General features: G+C 40.6%; 1 protein-coding gene across 6 annotated transcripts in view; it reads left to right on the plus strand.

Annotated features, from left to right (window-relative positions):
• The first annotated feature begins 2,929 nt into the window (after positions 1–2,929).
• Positions 2,930–17,482, plus strand: part of mink1 (misshapen-like kinase 1) — a 31,999-nt gene continuing 17,446 nt past the window's right edge. For 2 of the 6 annotated variants that reach the window (XM_086179281.1, XM_086179283.1), the window contains exons 1-11: positions 2,930–4,305; positions 9,638–9,703; positions 10,209–10,391; positions 10,472–10,582; positions 10,668–10,758; positions 10,848–10,978; positions 11,603–11,657; positions 14,400–14,478; positions 15,974–16,149; positions 16,305–16,374; positions 16,477–16,687. In XM_086179281.1, coding sequence (XP_086035407.1) covers positions 4,249–4,305; positions 9,638–9,703; positions 10,209–10,391; positions 10,472–10,582; positions 10,668–10,758; positions 10,848–10,978; positions 11,603–11,657; positions 14,400–14,478; positions 15,974–16,149; positions 16,305–16,374; positions 16,477–16,687 — 1,230 coding nt within the window. In that variant the 5' untranslated portion in view covers positions 2,930–4,248. The remainder of the gene's footprint in view (positions 4,306–9,637; positions 9,704–10,208; positions 10,392–10,471; positions 10,583–10,667; positions 10,759–10,847; positions 10,979–11,602; positions 11,658–14,399; positions 14,479–15,973; positions 16,150–16,304; positions 16,375–16,476; positions 16,688–17,482) is intronic. The other 4 variants (XM_086179282.1, XM_086179285.1, XM_086179284.1 and 1 more) reach the window with 2 other exon arrangements.

Genomic DNA, 17,482 nt, shown 5'->3' on the forward strand with positions numbered 1-17,482 from the left:
AACTCGTGAAAACTATGAATATTACAAGAACTACCTAAAACAAAGAATTTATTCAACATGTTCTTAGGTTTTCCTGTTTGGTCCATCCCGCAGCTTTTTACCTGCTACACCAGCTCGTTCAAGTCTGAGGAGATGTAAAGCAGGATATTCCTGCTGTTTACGTGAACAGTATTTTCCACAAACATTATTAGCTGCTCTGTGTGTTTTGTAATGATTCTTTTAGCAACAAGATGACGGATGAACTTAGATTGATTTAATGGAAATACTCCAATGTTGCTGCCTAATTATGACTGTTACAATGAGATATTTTAATCAATTTGAAACTCTATAAGAAAGTTTTTGCACAGTTCTGTGTAGTTGCTTTAACTTAGTTTGTCTGGAGGACTGTGACTCGCTAGGAAAACATCTTCTCCATTGAGAAAAACCTTCAGGGCTGCTCTTCTGCCATTGTCGTTTTAAACGGACAGTTTCGCTGCTGTCAAACCACACTGCAGATTTTTCAAAAACATCAGTTCAGACACAATTTTACAAATTAAAGCACGACAAGGCTGTTGCTCACTTGACTTTGTGACGTTTTCTTCTTGCAAAACTGGCTGCCCAATGATGTAATACTGCAGAGTTGAGTGTGGGTATTTCAGCTGCAGCACCAGCTTAATGTGAAAAGGGTGGGAATTATTACTCATACTGGAGTCAGCCACCAGGCGGCGATCAGGAACTCTTGGCTTCACTTTCGAGGCGGTGTCATGTCGTCCATCTTTATGTCCGGCCTACGGTTGTAACTTAATATGGATTTCACCGAAAGTGCAATTTTCCTTGTTGGAGCTCATCAAGTTCTGTTCGTAAGCTGTAGATAATTCATTTTTTAATCACAACTTTTGAAACCTGTTCATTCATGACTGTTGTTGGTGATCTGGAAAAGTCTGAACTGAATATGGACAGGCAACTGCCCCACTCTTAGAATTATGTAACTGATTCACAACAATTCTTAGACTCCAGATGGTGCCTTTGAGTACTTCTATGCAATAAGTAAATTTTATAACCGACTTGCCTTCCCTTGGACTTTTGAAACTCTTCTGAATAACTTAGGAGTTGGACAATGTGATGTTTCTGAGAGAATTTTTAATGTTTGAAAGTCTCTCATATGGCACACAATCCGGCCAAGTTCAGTGCTGTATCATATCAAGTAAACGGAGTGTTGCACATGTGAAGCTATGAACTTTATACTGTAGTTTTGTCTTCTTATTGAACTTTGCAGTATGTCCCAGAAGTAAAATACCTGTTCCCTGTATTTGAATTTTTTTTTTTTATTACATCGAGCGACGTGTGTGAGTCCCAAACTTGAGACGTGTTAAACCCAGTAAAATTGTACAAACTGTGTCAGGGAAGGTGACAAGTGTATCAGCCACCTCATTCTACATGAAACACCTTTGACAGAGGAGCCAGTAAAACCATCTGTGTTTAGAAATCGCTGGCCACGACTACTAACTACTCACACTTTCCTTTGGGGAATGCCACTATGAGCCCATGCACAATAGGAGCTGAATACGCTCGAGCCTCACAGCACAACAGTCACATGAGTAGAATACTGCGTTTAAAAGTTGGTTAAAAATGTCTGCGATGACCTGAAAAGTGACCCTTTGTCTATCCTATTATAACTATATTTTGTTGCACTAATAACCAGCATTACCGACTAATTTCTGTTTTGTTTTGTTTGTTTGTTTTTTTTACAAATATTTTGCTTGTAGAAATGTTTTTAACTTGTCATCATTAACCATTCCCTGTGTGAACCTTTGTGTATAAGAATCTGTAGGTCGAGGTTGTAACCTCTGTGTAGGTGACTAACACTCAGGGGTAGAGAGGTGCACGACAGGGTTAGAAACAAGTTGTACTTTAATGTTGTATTTTTATTATTGTGTTTCCTCAATAAACCTAGTTTTATAGAGGTTTGCAATGTGGATTTTGAGTTTTACTAAAAACAGAATTAATAATGTTATCAAAAATGTTTATGCACACATTTAAAATGAGAATATTGCGATGTATTTACTGCATACAGTACACTTCTACTTTTCATAGATATAAGAAAATGTCAGCATAAGAGAATGTCGTTAATGAATGAAATGTAATAATGCCTACTTTAATAGCATCGTAGCAGCAGAATCGTAATATAAATCCCTGTTAAGGTGTGTGTTCATTAATCTTACTGGGGGGCCAACTGACTGTAAAAAACTAAGTCTTCTGATGTCATTTAGAGAACAACTCTCACAATTTCCAAGAGAAAATAGTGAAGTAGTTTAAAAAAGACAGGTCAAATGTTTGTGGTATTCCAAGAGTTTTTGGGGTTTGTAGTCTTTGTATCGTACTGTAAATTCCATTGACATCCAATGGTATATTTATTTTATATCAAAGGATCGAATCATTAACGGGGGCCATGTAGAAGGATAGAAGCTGCACACTTTTTGTAGGAAAGGGGCATTGTTTAACACAGTAAAACTCAATCAAGTTAAAATTGTCAGTGTGAAAGCTATAATATTACATAAATCACCAATAAAGTCCCGAGGGAACCGACAGAGAATTGCCTCCTTTTTTTCCTTTTTTTTTTGTATTACATAGAAACATTGCTGGCTTGAACTCATACTGAACAGCTTTGGAAGTGAGTCATGCATTATTCACCAGCATCAGGATCTGTTGAAAAAAAGGCAGCCTTAATGGAAGCATTACTATAGCAACCATAAAGCTTTTAGGATGCCAAGATTAAAAAAAACAAAAAAAAGACTAAGGGGATATAAGGTCACTTTATTGAGTATTAAAAGACACCGGAAGTAGTGTGTTTGTGGATATCAAACAAGGACGTACCTTAATTGGGGGGGGGGGGGGGCTGCATGATTTATAGTCTGCAGACTGTGCAGGTTAGGGGCCACACAGTCACGTTTCAGGTGAATTGTCCCTGCTGACGCGCCGTAGCCGTCCGAGCGGAGCAAACACTTGAGGAGTGTTGAACGCAGCCAATCGTCGATACAAACCCGCAAGACTCTGTAGCGACTAGCGAGGCTGGGAGTGGGGAGGGAGGACTTGGAGGTAAAACATGGCGAAACAAGTTTGGCTGACAGTCGCAGTTTGAAACGGCACCATATATCGCAGTGTTGGAATACAAACTATACGCTCAAAATTCGGACGCTGGGGAAAGAAAGCAACGAGAGCAGTCGAGGGCTCCAGCTTAGAAGAATTACCGTGACTGACTAGAGCATAGTGCCCGCCTGCCTGCCTGTGTTTTCCCCGGAAGGTTGGCAGTGCTAGGCGCGACTGTCAACACAGAAAATGGATGAAGAAGGAAAGTTCATTCTGGAAGAGCCTAGCTTGCTGCCTTAGCCGCGTTAGCTAACCGGTTAATTGATCGGTCGCACCTGCCGCTCCATTTCATTTACCGTGGGCGACATTTGAGCATTTAAATCCTGTTAATAAGTTGGACAACTCTTATCTCAAACAAGTGCAATACTTGAATTCTCTCACGCACCTTTAGGTGATATACTTATTTCGTGGAGACTTATAATGCCAGTTTGACAGGCGGTTCTGGAACGGTACGGTGCGGACGGACCCGGCCGGACGCCATCTCATCAGACGTTGCGTTTTCTTCAAAAACAACTATCGCGTTGCTGCTGAGGCATTAATGTTATTTTTACTTTCAAGAAGGAATGTCTCAGTGGCACACCAGACATATCTGGTAGTCCCCCCCCCTCGACATGCGTCTTTTTACCCCTGATATCATCAGCCGGGATGTACGCCGCGTCTTGTCAAAATGAACGCAGCAAGGTGTTCAACAACAGTGGAGGTGCATCGTGTTGAAAACCTGCCAGTTGACAGAACGGGACCGATGGCCGGCTAACGGTGACGTTAACAGCTTGTTGAAATAATATATCTGAAGTTGAGTGTGCTTTGATAAGATTACCTCCGGGGATTTGTGTCAAACAACTGCGGATAACATTAAGAGGTGTCGGCCAGAGTTGACGTGAGCTAGCCAGCTTGGTGCTTCTGTGGCAGCTCGATCTGCGATGTGTTTGCTAATCTAAGTGCTACCGTGGTTCCGCAACAATTTCAACAATCGGGACTGTCCCCGTCCCCGTCCCCCAGTCCCCGTCCCCCCCATTATTTTTTTCTTTGCTGTAGATAAGCCAATCGAGCTGGTTACAGCACCCATATAAGCTGTCATATATCTGCCTAACTTGTTAGCTAACGTTCCAAGTTTCGCCAGCTATGTCTGAAAACGCCCCCACACGAAGCCTGGATGACATCGACCTCGCAGCTCTCAGGGTGAGTGTTGTTGTTCCAAGACAAGTGTTCTGTCTTTAATTGATGTATTCTTACAGCTTTCTTTGTGACACTTTGCTGACAACAGAAGCACGACCATTGAACACCAATGCAACAAAGTTAACCATCCCTCGGCCTGGTGTTGCTTTCAGTGCTGTTTCACTGTCACACATTCCCATCAAAGATATTTGCAGGTTTTTCCAGCTAATAAAAATGGGAATTCTTCAACCTTGACAACTTTTGGTATGTTGTCAGAAATCAAAACAACAACATGGCTGCCCCTGTTCCTGATTCACTTTGTTATTCTTTTCATCACCCAGCAGCCATTATGCCAACATGTCAGTTCTCTCTTGATAAGACTGTTCAGTGTTTGTTTATAGTCTCAAATCATTCCACATCTTCTTTCCATTTCCTCATTAACTTTGGACCCGGCCTTTTTTGGTTACTTGAGCTGGATGAATGGCAACATTCCTTTGTGGTCCTTTTAGGAAATACCACCTGTCAGATCTGAATTAGAGATGCACAATTTTGGATATTTTCTTTGCTGATATTTTACCAACTGATTTTGCTGATATTTGCCAATGTCTGTGTTATAGGAATAAAAGCAAGTGTATATCTTACTCATTTTTGTAAATATTGAAAAACAATAGGCAACCATAGAAATTTGAAAAGCGTTTTAATCTTACTCCAGTTCCCTGGTGGTGTCAGTTGTCCAACTTGAAGGCCTCAGTTAGGGCTGCACAATTAGTCAGAAATAAATTGAAAATGGCAAACAGTCATTTTCAAAAAGCAGGAAGGTGCTATATTTGTTAAAGGTTAATTGTGTTTCCAACTACTATTTTAATTTAGATATTTCTGGGGTGTTGCAGAGATGTCCTACCGACACATCATATCCTGCAGATTTAAGAGAGCATCTTTGTTTGATACAGATACACAGAAAAATCACACCATTAACATGTTAATATATTTTTCGATGAAAATAGGAATAGTAATGTAAAAATTAACATCACCTTTGATTTTACGCATCGTATCACAATTGGGATGTCAGCCAGAATAAAGGCAATTAGATATTTCATCAAAATCATGCAGCCTCAGTTGGAGAAACAACCAGCCAACATCCTCTGACAATCGAACGGAAAAAACAACAACCATTTTAGATTTACAGAGAAATGATCCTGGCAGCTATTTAAACATTCAGGCACTACATGTATGAAAGAAAGGTCTTTACACTGTTTCACACACCAAGGTGCAAGTCTCAACCATGACGACACAATGTAGCTGTAAGAGCTTTGTGGGCTTAGTGCTGGGGATCAGTGGTAGTTTATCAAAATCCTGGTTTCTTTGGTCCTCTGTTACTTCTGTCCCTGACTGAAATAAAGGGCTCTCCTGGGACTCTTAATTTTTCATTCAAAATCTCAGCACATAGTTGGAGCTGACCCAGTTCTCATTAAGCTATATGAAACATCGACATGAAGAGATTACCCAGTCTATCTGAGTGTTTTGATTTTATCGGAATGAGAGTACAGTCACGTCATTGAACTCTGAAACTTGTATCAAGGTTATTTTATTGTTTTACTAAGACCTCCGTCAGCCGGCAAATTAACTACAGCTCGTCTTCCTGGGGTCTTCACAGAAGGCTATAAAATAAAAAGATAGTCAGCAGTAAGACAAGAAAATACTTCGAACAGTAATAATAACGATGAAAAATAAACAAATTCATTGATAATAGTCATTTTGATGCAAAACCTGTTGCTGTCAGGCTCAAGTGTGCTGGATTTTTGTGATTTCGGTCAGTAAATATTTTTCAAAAAATATGTTACAGACTGACTCCAGTGTTGCATAACAACTGTCCCCTACGCACGGACAGATGATGCGTGCAGAAAAATTTCATATTCAAGTTACTTGCATTTTTTTTTAGAAGACAAAAGCCACACACTTGTTTTGATGCAGCGTGGCATATTAAGTGTCACACTTTGAAAATCAGTCATCAGAAAGTGGCAGCGCTTGCTGAATGTAACTTGCGCTAGAGTTTGATTTATTTTAAATTGACTTCTATTATTTCCAATTTAAAACCCAGAAAAGATAAAAAGAGCGAGTGGAATAATGAATGTAGAATAGTGGGTGGATGTCTGTGATAGTCTTGTGATTTTATTTTATTTGTTTTTTGCTATGTCTGCCACAAGAAAAACATGTAAAAGTGGAAATCGCAGTACCAGAGAGTTAAGAAAACATCCAGTGAATACCTTTTTTGCTTCGCAAAGGTGACATATTTTGCACAAACTGGAAATCAAACGCATAAGATTTAGATTCTACATTTGGAATTAACAGTGCTGTAATGTGAATTGAAGGCGTCAGGGTTAAAGTGTCGAAATGATTTTCTCCGGGCTTTGATAGAAGAACAAGACTTTTGCATGAATGTTATCCAGCTCATTTACATTGTTTACAGACATTTGGCCCACAATACAACACTGTAAGATAATCCAACTTCATCAGCTGCATTTATGGTTGTTGAAGCATAAAATTTGTATGTCAATTATAAGAACCACTTCGCAGCAGCTGCTTAACCATGTCATAGCAGGGTAATCACATGCTTGTCGTATCATAGGGTGCTACTGCAGGGACCTGACCCGCCCAAGTGGAACAGGGCATTTGAAAAACACAGGTAGTCCAGGATGAAGTTTTATTCTTTGCAAAACATTCTGCCTGATATTTAAGGATTTCAGATGCTATGTAAAATACTTGACAATTATTACATGATGTTGTTGATGATTGTTACTTGATGATGTTGGCAGATTTTGTTGATCCTTGCCGCATATGTACTTCTGCTGTCAGTTAAGCTGTTGTCGCTGTTCGATCATTCTCCCCATAAACCAATGCGATTAACTTTTAGAGTCAGTACCTGGGAGAGCTCAGGTTTTGCTTCTGACAACACGTTGACATTTGGGCAAATTCTTTGCATTCTTCCCTAAGGATTTTATTGAGTTTGCACATTAACAAAGCAGCAAGAGGTATTAGAGATGCTGTTTTAGAGATTTTAGCATGCTCATTTCTCCTCCATTTACCCATTATTTTTCCCGCTTCCTTGCCTTCGGTGTTTTCACAATGATTGCTCTCAATTTGTTTAGCAGTGTGTGTGCGGGTGTGTATGTGTGCTGTCGGCACTACTCCTTGAACATAACTGTACCCCTCCCCTTCTATCACTTCATTCCTCTCATCCCACTCTCCGCACTGGACGTGGGTGACTACCGCCTCTGCCTTGCCACCCACTCTATCATTGCATTCTTTTCTTCTATACGGTCTTTCTCCTTCCTACTACGACGCCATGGTTTCCCCTACTGCTGTGTGCTTCGTACATAACATGGAGATATGTCTGGTATGTTTTTGCCATCATGTCAGCTATGTGCATCTGCAGCACACGTGTGGTCACTTCCTAATTTTACTGCCAAGGTTTTCATAAGTATGTATGCTATTTTTTCCCATAAATGTTCCCTGTCTCAAAGGAATTTCTCCCTGCCTTGTTGAAGGCAGAAAACCCATCATTGGAAACAGATGAAAGCAGGATGGGTCATGCTGTACATTCTAAACCCAAAGCAGCAGCCTCACCACCCACACATCTTCTTAAAGCCATATTGAAATTGCATGAAAGTGGAAGTGCTTGTCATTTTCCCTCTGTCTCTCATGGGAGGGTGTTGTATAATTAAGTCAGAGCAACCTACTCGTTATTAGTGTAGGTGAAATATGTGTTCAGAGCATTGAAACAAAATGAACAAATCAGGAGAAGGCCAGACACCACGTCCATGCTGCCCTTCATCTTTGTGTGTCTATTATAGTGACATTATTAACTGTAGGCTATGTGCTTGTCTCAGTCCACCATGTTAACACTTGTGGGTGGGTACTGAATTTATGGCAAGGGATTGCAGTATTGTATTTAAGTTGGCTTTAGTGGCCACAATAAAGTCTCATGGCTGCACTCTCTCTACACTGAATGTATAATTTCTAGTCTCTAATGGAATATTTTAGATCAACTAATGCGTGTTCTGAACAAAAATGTCCCTACGGTAGTGTGCGTTGATGGTTTTTTTCTTTGTCTTTTATTTATCTATGTTCTGTAACTGTTCTCACTCAGGTTTTTAATTAATACCAATTAAATTCATACAATTTGTTTTTCAAGTTTGTTTCCATTAAGCTGTGTAAATGCATTTGGTAGATGTAGGGGTGGGCGGTGGTTAATATTTTCGGGATACCTCCTCCCTCCGAAAAGATGTGTCGATACCAATGACGTGCCGATGATTCTGTTCAGAGTTTCTCTAACGTGTCTGATACTGTGGGGATTTTCCAATGAGTCAAATATTCTCAGCGTTTCTGCTCAGATATGAAAATAAAGTTGTAGAGTTACGTAGACCTGCTTTTATATTGTTTCTTCCATAGCTTCTCAAAAGAGATCTTGAGTGTATTAATTCAGCCTTGTGTCCATAGAACAGAGGCCAGATCGCGGCAGTTACTATAACAGGTGCTATTTAACAGGGTTTCAGGAATGTAAGGGAACATGAACATAGACTTGCACGAAGGATTTGCATTGGAGTTTAGATGTGGAGGATTCAAAGAACAAAGCGAGCAGCCATCACACGTAAACGAACAGGTTTGCTTTGAATGCCACCTTTTCAGCTGTCAAGCTACAGTTATAAGCATTTATTGAAATGCAGTTTTTGCATTGAGGGTTTTTGTGTTGTAAATTGATCCTTCGCTCCAAAGTACATTTTTCCTTTCAGGCACTGACAAAAAGTTGTCTTGAGCTCTCAGAAGATATTTATTCCCTCCTGCATTATTTCTTTGTGACTCCAGAACACAGTGACAGTTTTAGTTCGGCATTAAAGTGAATGAGTGAAATGGTCTCAACAGAATGCACTCGTAGGTCACGCTCCATGCCGAAAGTTTTCAAGTGTCATACTTTGTTTGTAGTTTAAATCAAAGTGTTTGTGGATTACTGACCATACAGCTGGATAAAGAAATACTCCTAGATGTGCTTGAGAGTTTCTGAACAGACGTTTTTGGACAGTTTTGTGTTTGTTAACCATCAGTCACCATTAACTTCAAGCTAAATATACATGTCCGGCTCTTTCTGCCCTCTGGAGTCACAAAGAGGCGATGCGGGGGGGGGGGGTTGCTGCCTTTATAAGCTAAAGACACCTATCTGTAAGTTCTTGGATAGGGCAAATACACTTTTTATGTGAAGTATCACATTAAGAATTTTTACACGACTGCTGAAAACATGAATATCTTTGGTTTCTGACTGTTTTTTGAATGTTGTGGCTGAGTCTTTCCATGTGTTCCGCAGGATCCAGCAGGAATCTTTGAGCTGGTTGAGGTCGTCGGCAATGGGACATATGGACAGGTGTACAAGGTGAGACACGGTGTGGAACAACTATGTCATCTACTCAGAAATGTCAGACCTTGTCAAAAAAATTGCATTTTTTTTTCTTTTTATATCAATACATGAACAAATGAATACACCAAGTGCATGTAACACCTTCGTAGGATTTCATCCACAAAGGAATGATGTAGTACTTGAATCTGAGAGTGAAATTCTCACCAAATATCTGCAGTTGAGCAGAGCAGCCTGGAGTTTACATATAGAAGACCCTCAAAGTTGCTGCCCTCTTAAACATTCCCTGCTTTAATTTCTGAGATTATACAGGAGCTATTTTATGACTTTGTCACAGTAAAAATTCATCCATCTGTTTGAAATGGCTTTGACAGGCAGAGAAGACCCTTGAGTTATCTCCAAGACAAAGTAAAATTAGAGATGTTGCAATTAGCAACACATAATGTGGAAAATTAAAAGAATATTGAAAACAATAATTTCAAGGTTCCTTGTTAAACTTTATTGATCAAACTTTATTATTAAGGGCCGTCACGTGAAGACGGGCCAACTGGCTGCCATTAAGGTGATGGATGTTACGGAGGAGGAAGAGGAAGAGATCAAGGCGGAAATCAACATGCTGAAAAAATACAGCCACCATCGCAACATCGCCACGTACTACGGTGCCTTTGTCAAGAAGAGTCCACCTGGACATGATGACCAGCTCTGGGTCCGTCCACACTCATAGCTGTTGATTATTTTGCTGCCTTGTTAGTTGGACTCACTCAGGTGTCTCGTGTGTGTGTGTAGCTGGTGATGGAGTTTTGCGGGGCAGGGTCAGTGACCGACCTGGTGAAGAACACTAAGGGCAGCTCTCTAAAGGAGGATTGGATTGCATACATCTGCAGAGAGATCCTAAGGGTGAGAAATTGTGGTTTCACCAGTCAAAGCTAATCTACACAAAGATGTTTCTCTTCTCAACACACTGATTCTTTGTGGTGTCCAGGGCCTTTCTCACCTCCACGCCCATAAAGTCATCCACAGAGACATCAAAGGCCAGAATGTGCTCCTGACCGAGAATGCTGAGGTCAAACTTGGTATGTTGTTTGGTTGAAAGTGTTTAGAGTAAAACTAGCATTCGCTCCCTTCCTCCGGCCCCTGCTCTGACCCCTTTGTCCTCATTCAGTTGATTTTGGGGTGAGTGCTCAGTTGGACCGAACCGTGGGTCGTAGAAATACGTTTATTGGCACACCATACTGGATGGCACCAGAAGTCATCGCCTGTGATGAGAACCCTGACTCTACCTACGACTACAGGGTAACAAGACCGTGTGTGTGTGCGTGCGTGCGTGTGTGTGTGTGTGTGTGTGTGTGTGTGTGTGTGTGTGTGTGTGTGTGTGTGTGTGTGCGCGCGCGCAATAAAATCAGTCCAACACACCTTTTTTCAAGATACTGCATCAGTATTCCAGTAACTTTTATTTATAGCGTATCAGAATATACCAGGATAAAATCACTGTGACCTATGTATGTTATTGCAGGTTGATTTTGTGTGCAACTGAAAAGTGGGTGGGAAACTTTTATTAACTTTGTTTTTCAATACGACAGCAGCTACATTTAGTATGTTCACCAATGGCGGACAACTGTGCAACTTAGGAAATACAGTTCTAAGAAATTGGAACAGAATTTTTGAATGAAATAGTTTGGCCCAGTTTGGTCGTTGAGTTATCAATATCAGAAGTTTTGTTTTAGCTTTACGTACTGTATGTATACACTTGGCTAAAAAGTAAATATGAATTTGTATTATCATATGTGTCGTTTTATGAGGATCTGAATAAGATCCAGCCGTGCATGTGCGTGCGTGCATGTGCGTGCACTAGTGTGCACAAGGCTCTGAAAGTATATCTGAGGGAGAGACTGAGCTACTCCCCTGTGTATCTTGCAGAGCGATATTTGGTCGTTGGGGATCACCGCCATTGAGATGGCAGAAGGAGCTCCTCGTAAGTGAATAAACTCATTCGCAAATCTGATTTCACCTTTCAGTGGTTGAATCATGCATTTCTATGTGCTCTCCATTTCAAAGCCTTCCATAAAACGGCCTCATGAATGAGTCTGTCTTGCATATGCAGCCCTGTTGTCTGTGTCTTCAGATGGACAGCTGAGTCACTGTAATCAGGCTAGTGTAGTCGTGAGCTGGCAGTTGGCCTGTGGAGGCTGATTGCACAGATCCTCTGGTCCACTTTGTGTAGAGATGTATCTGCTTGGAAATTCAGTGTCAAACCTAACGAAGACATCAAAAAAAAAAAAAAATCCTGCTCAGCAGCTGAAATGTTTGCAGAAGAAATCACAGATCTGATAAAGGAATTCCATGTTAAACAGCAGCTTGATTTAAGCAGCTTGTTTTAGCTACATATCTTAGCAGATGGTGAAAGTTATAATGCAAGTAAAACTCTATCCACAGCAAGCACTGAGTCCTTATCTTTACTTAGTACATTGGACATTAAACTAGTGGCAGAGAACATTTGCATGTAGTGGCACCATTTTATGAGCTCTGTGTCTCTTAAATGCATTCTCTGTCTGCCTGCATTGTACAACCACTTTTGGCTAATTGTTCTTTTGGGGACAGACTGAGCTCTGTTGAACAAAAGAATATTCAAATATGTTTTGCATATTATTATTTCACTTGGAAGTTTGAGTCTCCCTGTGCATTTTGACACCAGAAGACGCCCCCCCCCCCCCCCCCCAACTGCTATTGGAAAGTTTGAACACATGTATGTGATTTTGTGACATGTCTAAATCATGTTTGGAAGGCTATCTTGGTTCAATATGCCCCTTATTTTCCAAGTGTGATGTGGAAACTTGAAACTTCTAGTGCACAAACACTGACAATGGAACAGAGAAGCAGGAGAAACCCTGTGCTCAGCAGTTTAGCTTTTGAAATTAACATTATCATTTTTTCATAGATTGTCACGGAGGGAGCTGGAGTGGGGATTGTTAAGTATAGGATTGGAGTCTGGTTTTAAAAATAAATTTCAGCCTGGTGAGACTATCCCTAGCTTGCAAGCTCTGAAGTTGAGCTCTGTATCTAGGTCTGGACACCCTCCTATCCATAACAACTCCTGCAGGAGACAGAAGTACTTGCCTTGACAGACAAGCTCTTTCGGTCAGTCGGTGTATTAAAACATATGATGCAATCACACGTCCAATCCAGTTGGAGTACGGCAAAAAAATGTCTTTTCCGCCGGGTAAATCTGCCATTGCATGCTTGTTTTTGTATAACTTCAGTCACCGAGTCTATTTTTGCCCCAACAGGACTTACAGATGAGTATATTCTACTAATGTTACTGCTTCTGGTTCTATCAGCTGCCTAAATTCACATCATCAATTGCAAAAAAACAACAACAATCAGCGATCCAGTGCGATTAATCCCTGCATGCTGATTGTAGTTTTAGTTAGCAGGGGTTCCAGACGCAGCTGCAGAGTTCAGCTTTTGAGCTTGAGAGATGTGGATGGTCTCACCAGGTCAACTGAATCTTCCAACAGACCGTCCTGCTGCTGTGAAGGACATAAAGTATGCAGGATAACTGTCAAGCGGCTGTTGAACAACCGTTCTCGGTTATGCAGTGTGTTTTCCTGGCTCAGTCTCATTGATGAGCTGAGTATATTGACTGCTGAAGCTGCAGTATTCTATTAGATGAGAATTTAAAACTACGATTGAATGACAACTCATCCAAAAGTAAACGCACAGCACTTGATGGTGTAAATTCTTGGTGTAGGTGGTGACAGAAAGTCCTAGATGAGTTCAGAAAGTGACAGTCGTCACTCAAATATCTGTCTGCTTGTAAGCATTTCTTTTTACCTTCTTGTGTGCGATGACAGGATGGTTTTGTTTTGTTTTTTTTGGAATAAGGTAAAACTGCTTTTAATTTCCATTAAAGCAAAATGTGCAGCTTCACAACTATGCTACTGTTATCTTGTTTTTGAAACAAAATATTTATTTTCACACCATGCCCTCTCTTTAGTTCAGCTTCTGTCCTTGAATACAAAGAACTGTAGAAAAAAGAAATGGCTAGATATATCTAGAGTTCTTGGATGTTTGGACTTGTAGTTGATGAATTGTTGTTGAATCCAGGTATTCACCTCAGAGCTTAACTGTGTTCTTTTCTTTTTCTTCTTCATTTCCCCTCACAGGATGTTGAATTACCAACATCCTGTCAGTGGTTAATATTTAAACCATCTTATTCGTGTAAGATTAAGTGTAATGTGAAGTAAATAAGCATGTTATGTGAAGCCCAAATTATCAGTAGAACTGTGGTCCCTCGTTTTGAATGTAGCCTTAAATTACATAAATGAAATCTTCTTCCTGCCTTTGGCTGTCTCAGTCACGTTGCATATGTCCAAAAGACTGCCTTACAAAAGCCTATTTACTGTGAAACTCTAAAGCTAACCAGTCAGGTTTAGCTACCTACCTACGCTGGGAACACAATGACTCACAGTCCTTGCTCTTACATTCAATGTAACAATAAGCCTGAGGCACCAGGAAAGATTGGATAACAGCAGTTTTACCCATGTTTGAGGATACATGCAATAATGGTGTCTAGTATTGTTCACAAACTACAGTGTGTAGGAATATGCGATCCTCGATGTGATCTACTGAATGTGCCTTTTGCGCTCTTTGTATGGGAGCTGTCAATGTAGGTAGGAAGACTGAATAACAACCTTCACTCTCTCTTTTGCTGTAGCTCTGTGTGACATGCACCCCATGAGAGCCCTCTTCCTGATTCCCAGGAACCCCCCTCCCAAACTTAAATCCAAAAAATGGTGAGTTATGTACAATCCTCCTGCCTGAGTTTCGACTCTTATTTACTGTCATATCTTAGACAAGCTGGTTTAACAGGCTATCATGCCCGCACATGATTTCAAGGGAGTAAAACCCTAAGACACATGCAGAAGTAGTCCTTGTAATCATAGACTACACAAAAAATATTTCAGTTGAAATGTAAAAAGACTACCTCGTCACTAAGAACACCAGATATCTAGACAGTCTTTTTGGCATTTAATTAATAAGATTGTTCACGTCGTACAACCACTGCAAAATCCAAATATCGATCCATATCGCAGTCCATCATCCTAGGTGCAGCTTTGATTTGAAATTGCCACGGTGCACCCAGTTTACCTCTGCTGCTCCACAGTCAGCTTTATTTTATTCTCTTTAAAAATAATTGTTTGCTTTTCATTTAATTTTACGTTCATTATTTCCCTATCACGTTCAGAAGATCAATATGATAGTCGAACATGATTAGACTTGAGATTTACTCCCCTGCTCAGTGAGAGCAGTTAGACCTGGCACATCAAACGCGAGGCGGTGAGCATGATAACATGTACTGCAGTGGTCTGGCTTTTATGTTGACTTGATGATTGAGAAACCAGGTCACTGCAGATCAACTCCACCTAAGTTATGTACACAAACACACTGAATTAGACCAACTGACTGTACACAAAGGAATGCATGTCATATAAAACCTTATTGGGAATCTCCAGCAACACTCCTCTTCCTGTATGACACTCTGAAACTGTTGCTGGAGATTCCCAATAAGTTTTTATATGCATGTCATATAAAACCTTATTGGGAATCTCCAGCAAGTTTCAGAGTGTCATACAGGAAGAGGAGTGTGAGCATGACAACAAGATGAAGGCATTCCCACTAATTTTTCATATTCTTCCTCCTACTCCATTTCTGCTCCTGTTGCCTCTCCCACCACTTTTTACTGGGCCCACATTCTTACAGGTGTCTCCCACCGTAATTGATCAACAGGAGTATCTGAACTCAGGGATGTTCATAACTTGACCGCTTCACAAATATGATTCAGTGAACTCTGTAACCATGAACATTGGGGAAACATCTGTGAATGGTCATTGTAGTGCATTGAATGATTTCGTATTGGAATTCTGCAACAAGAATTAGATTTTCAGTTTCAGTGGAGGCGTATGTAAGAAAAAGCCTAGCAACTTCTCATGGCTTGTGGTCAATTTTGGCCACTTGATCTCCATTTATGTAATAAATCTCTTAATTAAATGTTTATTTTTGTCACTGTTTTCAGTTCGGATTTGTCTTTACAAAGAAGACGCAGAGTTTTTTTTTTTCTTTGAAAATTGATTCCTGACTTGATTCCTTTTGAGAAAATAAGATGAAGAGGGCTTAAGACCGGTTTTCCATCTTAAATAGAATTCTGGACACTAAGAGCCCAGCTGCCACCTGTTTCATACCTCTCCTCCCTCACCAGTTGATCATCCACTAACCTCCCCCTTCCTCCAGGTCCAAGAAATTCATTGACTTTATAGAGGGCTGTCTTGTGAAGACGTACCCCAGCCGACCATCCACAGAACAGCTGCTGAAGCACTCCTTCATCAGGGATCAGCCGACTGAGCGCCAGGTCCGAATTCAGCTCAAAGACCATATCGACCGCACACGCAAGAAAAGAGGGGAGAAAGGTAAGTACATGTGTTTGGAGTAGTACTGCAGAGTTGATTTGAATAGTTGTCGCCCCGTGTATTATGATTCTTCTTAGACAGTTATTAAGTGTAATGTGGATAAATATTTATTCATGTCAGGTTTTGACTTCTCTTTACTGTGATTTTGATAACAGAGGAGACTGAGTATGAGTACAGTGGTAGTGATGAGGAGGATGAAAATCGTGGTGATGACAGAGAGTCAAGGTAATTGCGATATCATGTCTGTCCTAGTAATGTGCATCCAGACTCATTTTGTTGAGGATTATCTCCCCAAATTATTTCTATACCTCCAATTTTTGTCAACAGTTCAATCCTCAATGTGCCTGGTGAGTCTACCTTGAGGCGGGACTTCCAGCGCCTCCAGCAGGAGAACAAAGAACGCTCGGAGGCTCACAAGAGGCAGCAGGCCCAGCTGGCTGCTCAGCGGAGGGACCCTGAGGAACACAAGCGCCAACTGCTGCACGACCGACAGAAACGCATCGAAGAGCAGAAGGAACAGCGCCGTCGACTTGAAGAGGTACCAGCCCACGAAAGGAATCGTATGACATTTTGAGGAAATGTATGGTCGGCTTTCTCCCTACAAGTCGGATGACAAACAATAGAACTCTTCTAACTAACTAAATAAGCTTAGCTTTGCTAGTTGCAACAGGGAGGAGAGAGAATTATCTTGTCTATCTGAATTTAGAAAATTCATCAGTTCCATGTACCCAACACCTGTGCTGTCTTTGATTTAATTCTATCAAAATGAAGGGCTATTAGGAGAAATTAATGATTGCTGGTAGGGACTATTGATATTCAAAATCACAAAAAATTGATGTTACAGAAAGGTTGATAATATAAACACTAGTTTGAATATCAGCAGCTTCTTTCCTCAGAGGAGTGTGTAAACTTGACATTCACACAAATGAATTAATCAACCGTAATCTTTCACACCTGATTTGTAGTGATGTGGTTGTCGCTTTCTGCTCTATTCTCAAAAACTGAGAACACACAAATGTGATTTTCCTGTCTTGATTTTGATATGAAATTAATTGCAACAGTGCGCATTTGACCAGTGGCTCAAGTTACTAATACTGTGCATTACACCTACCGCATGATCGAGTTCAGAAGCAACCAATGATACCAGATTCCTTGTTTGTAATGAGTTCTTACACTTGTACGCCTTATTCCATCCCTTCGTCATATTCTGTTGCCTTTCTTTCTTTCCACTTTTATCAAGTATACATGGCTATATGGTTTGGCATTGTTGGCAGAGTCCACGAAATACCCAGTATTTTCGTGGACTCTGCCAACCTAGTTTGCACTGCACAAC

Source organism: Aulostomus chinensis, chromosome 15 (assembly GCF_037954235.1).
Source record: "Aulostomus chinensis isolate RoL2024-O1b breed Wild chromosome 15, RoL_Achi_v1.0, whole genome shotgun sequence".
NCBI classification, from domain to species: domain Eukaryota; kingdom Metazoa; phylum Chordata; class Actinopteri; order Syngnathiformes; family Aulostomidae; genus Aulostomus; species Aulostomus chinensis.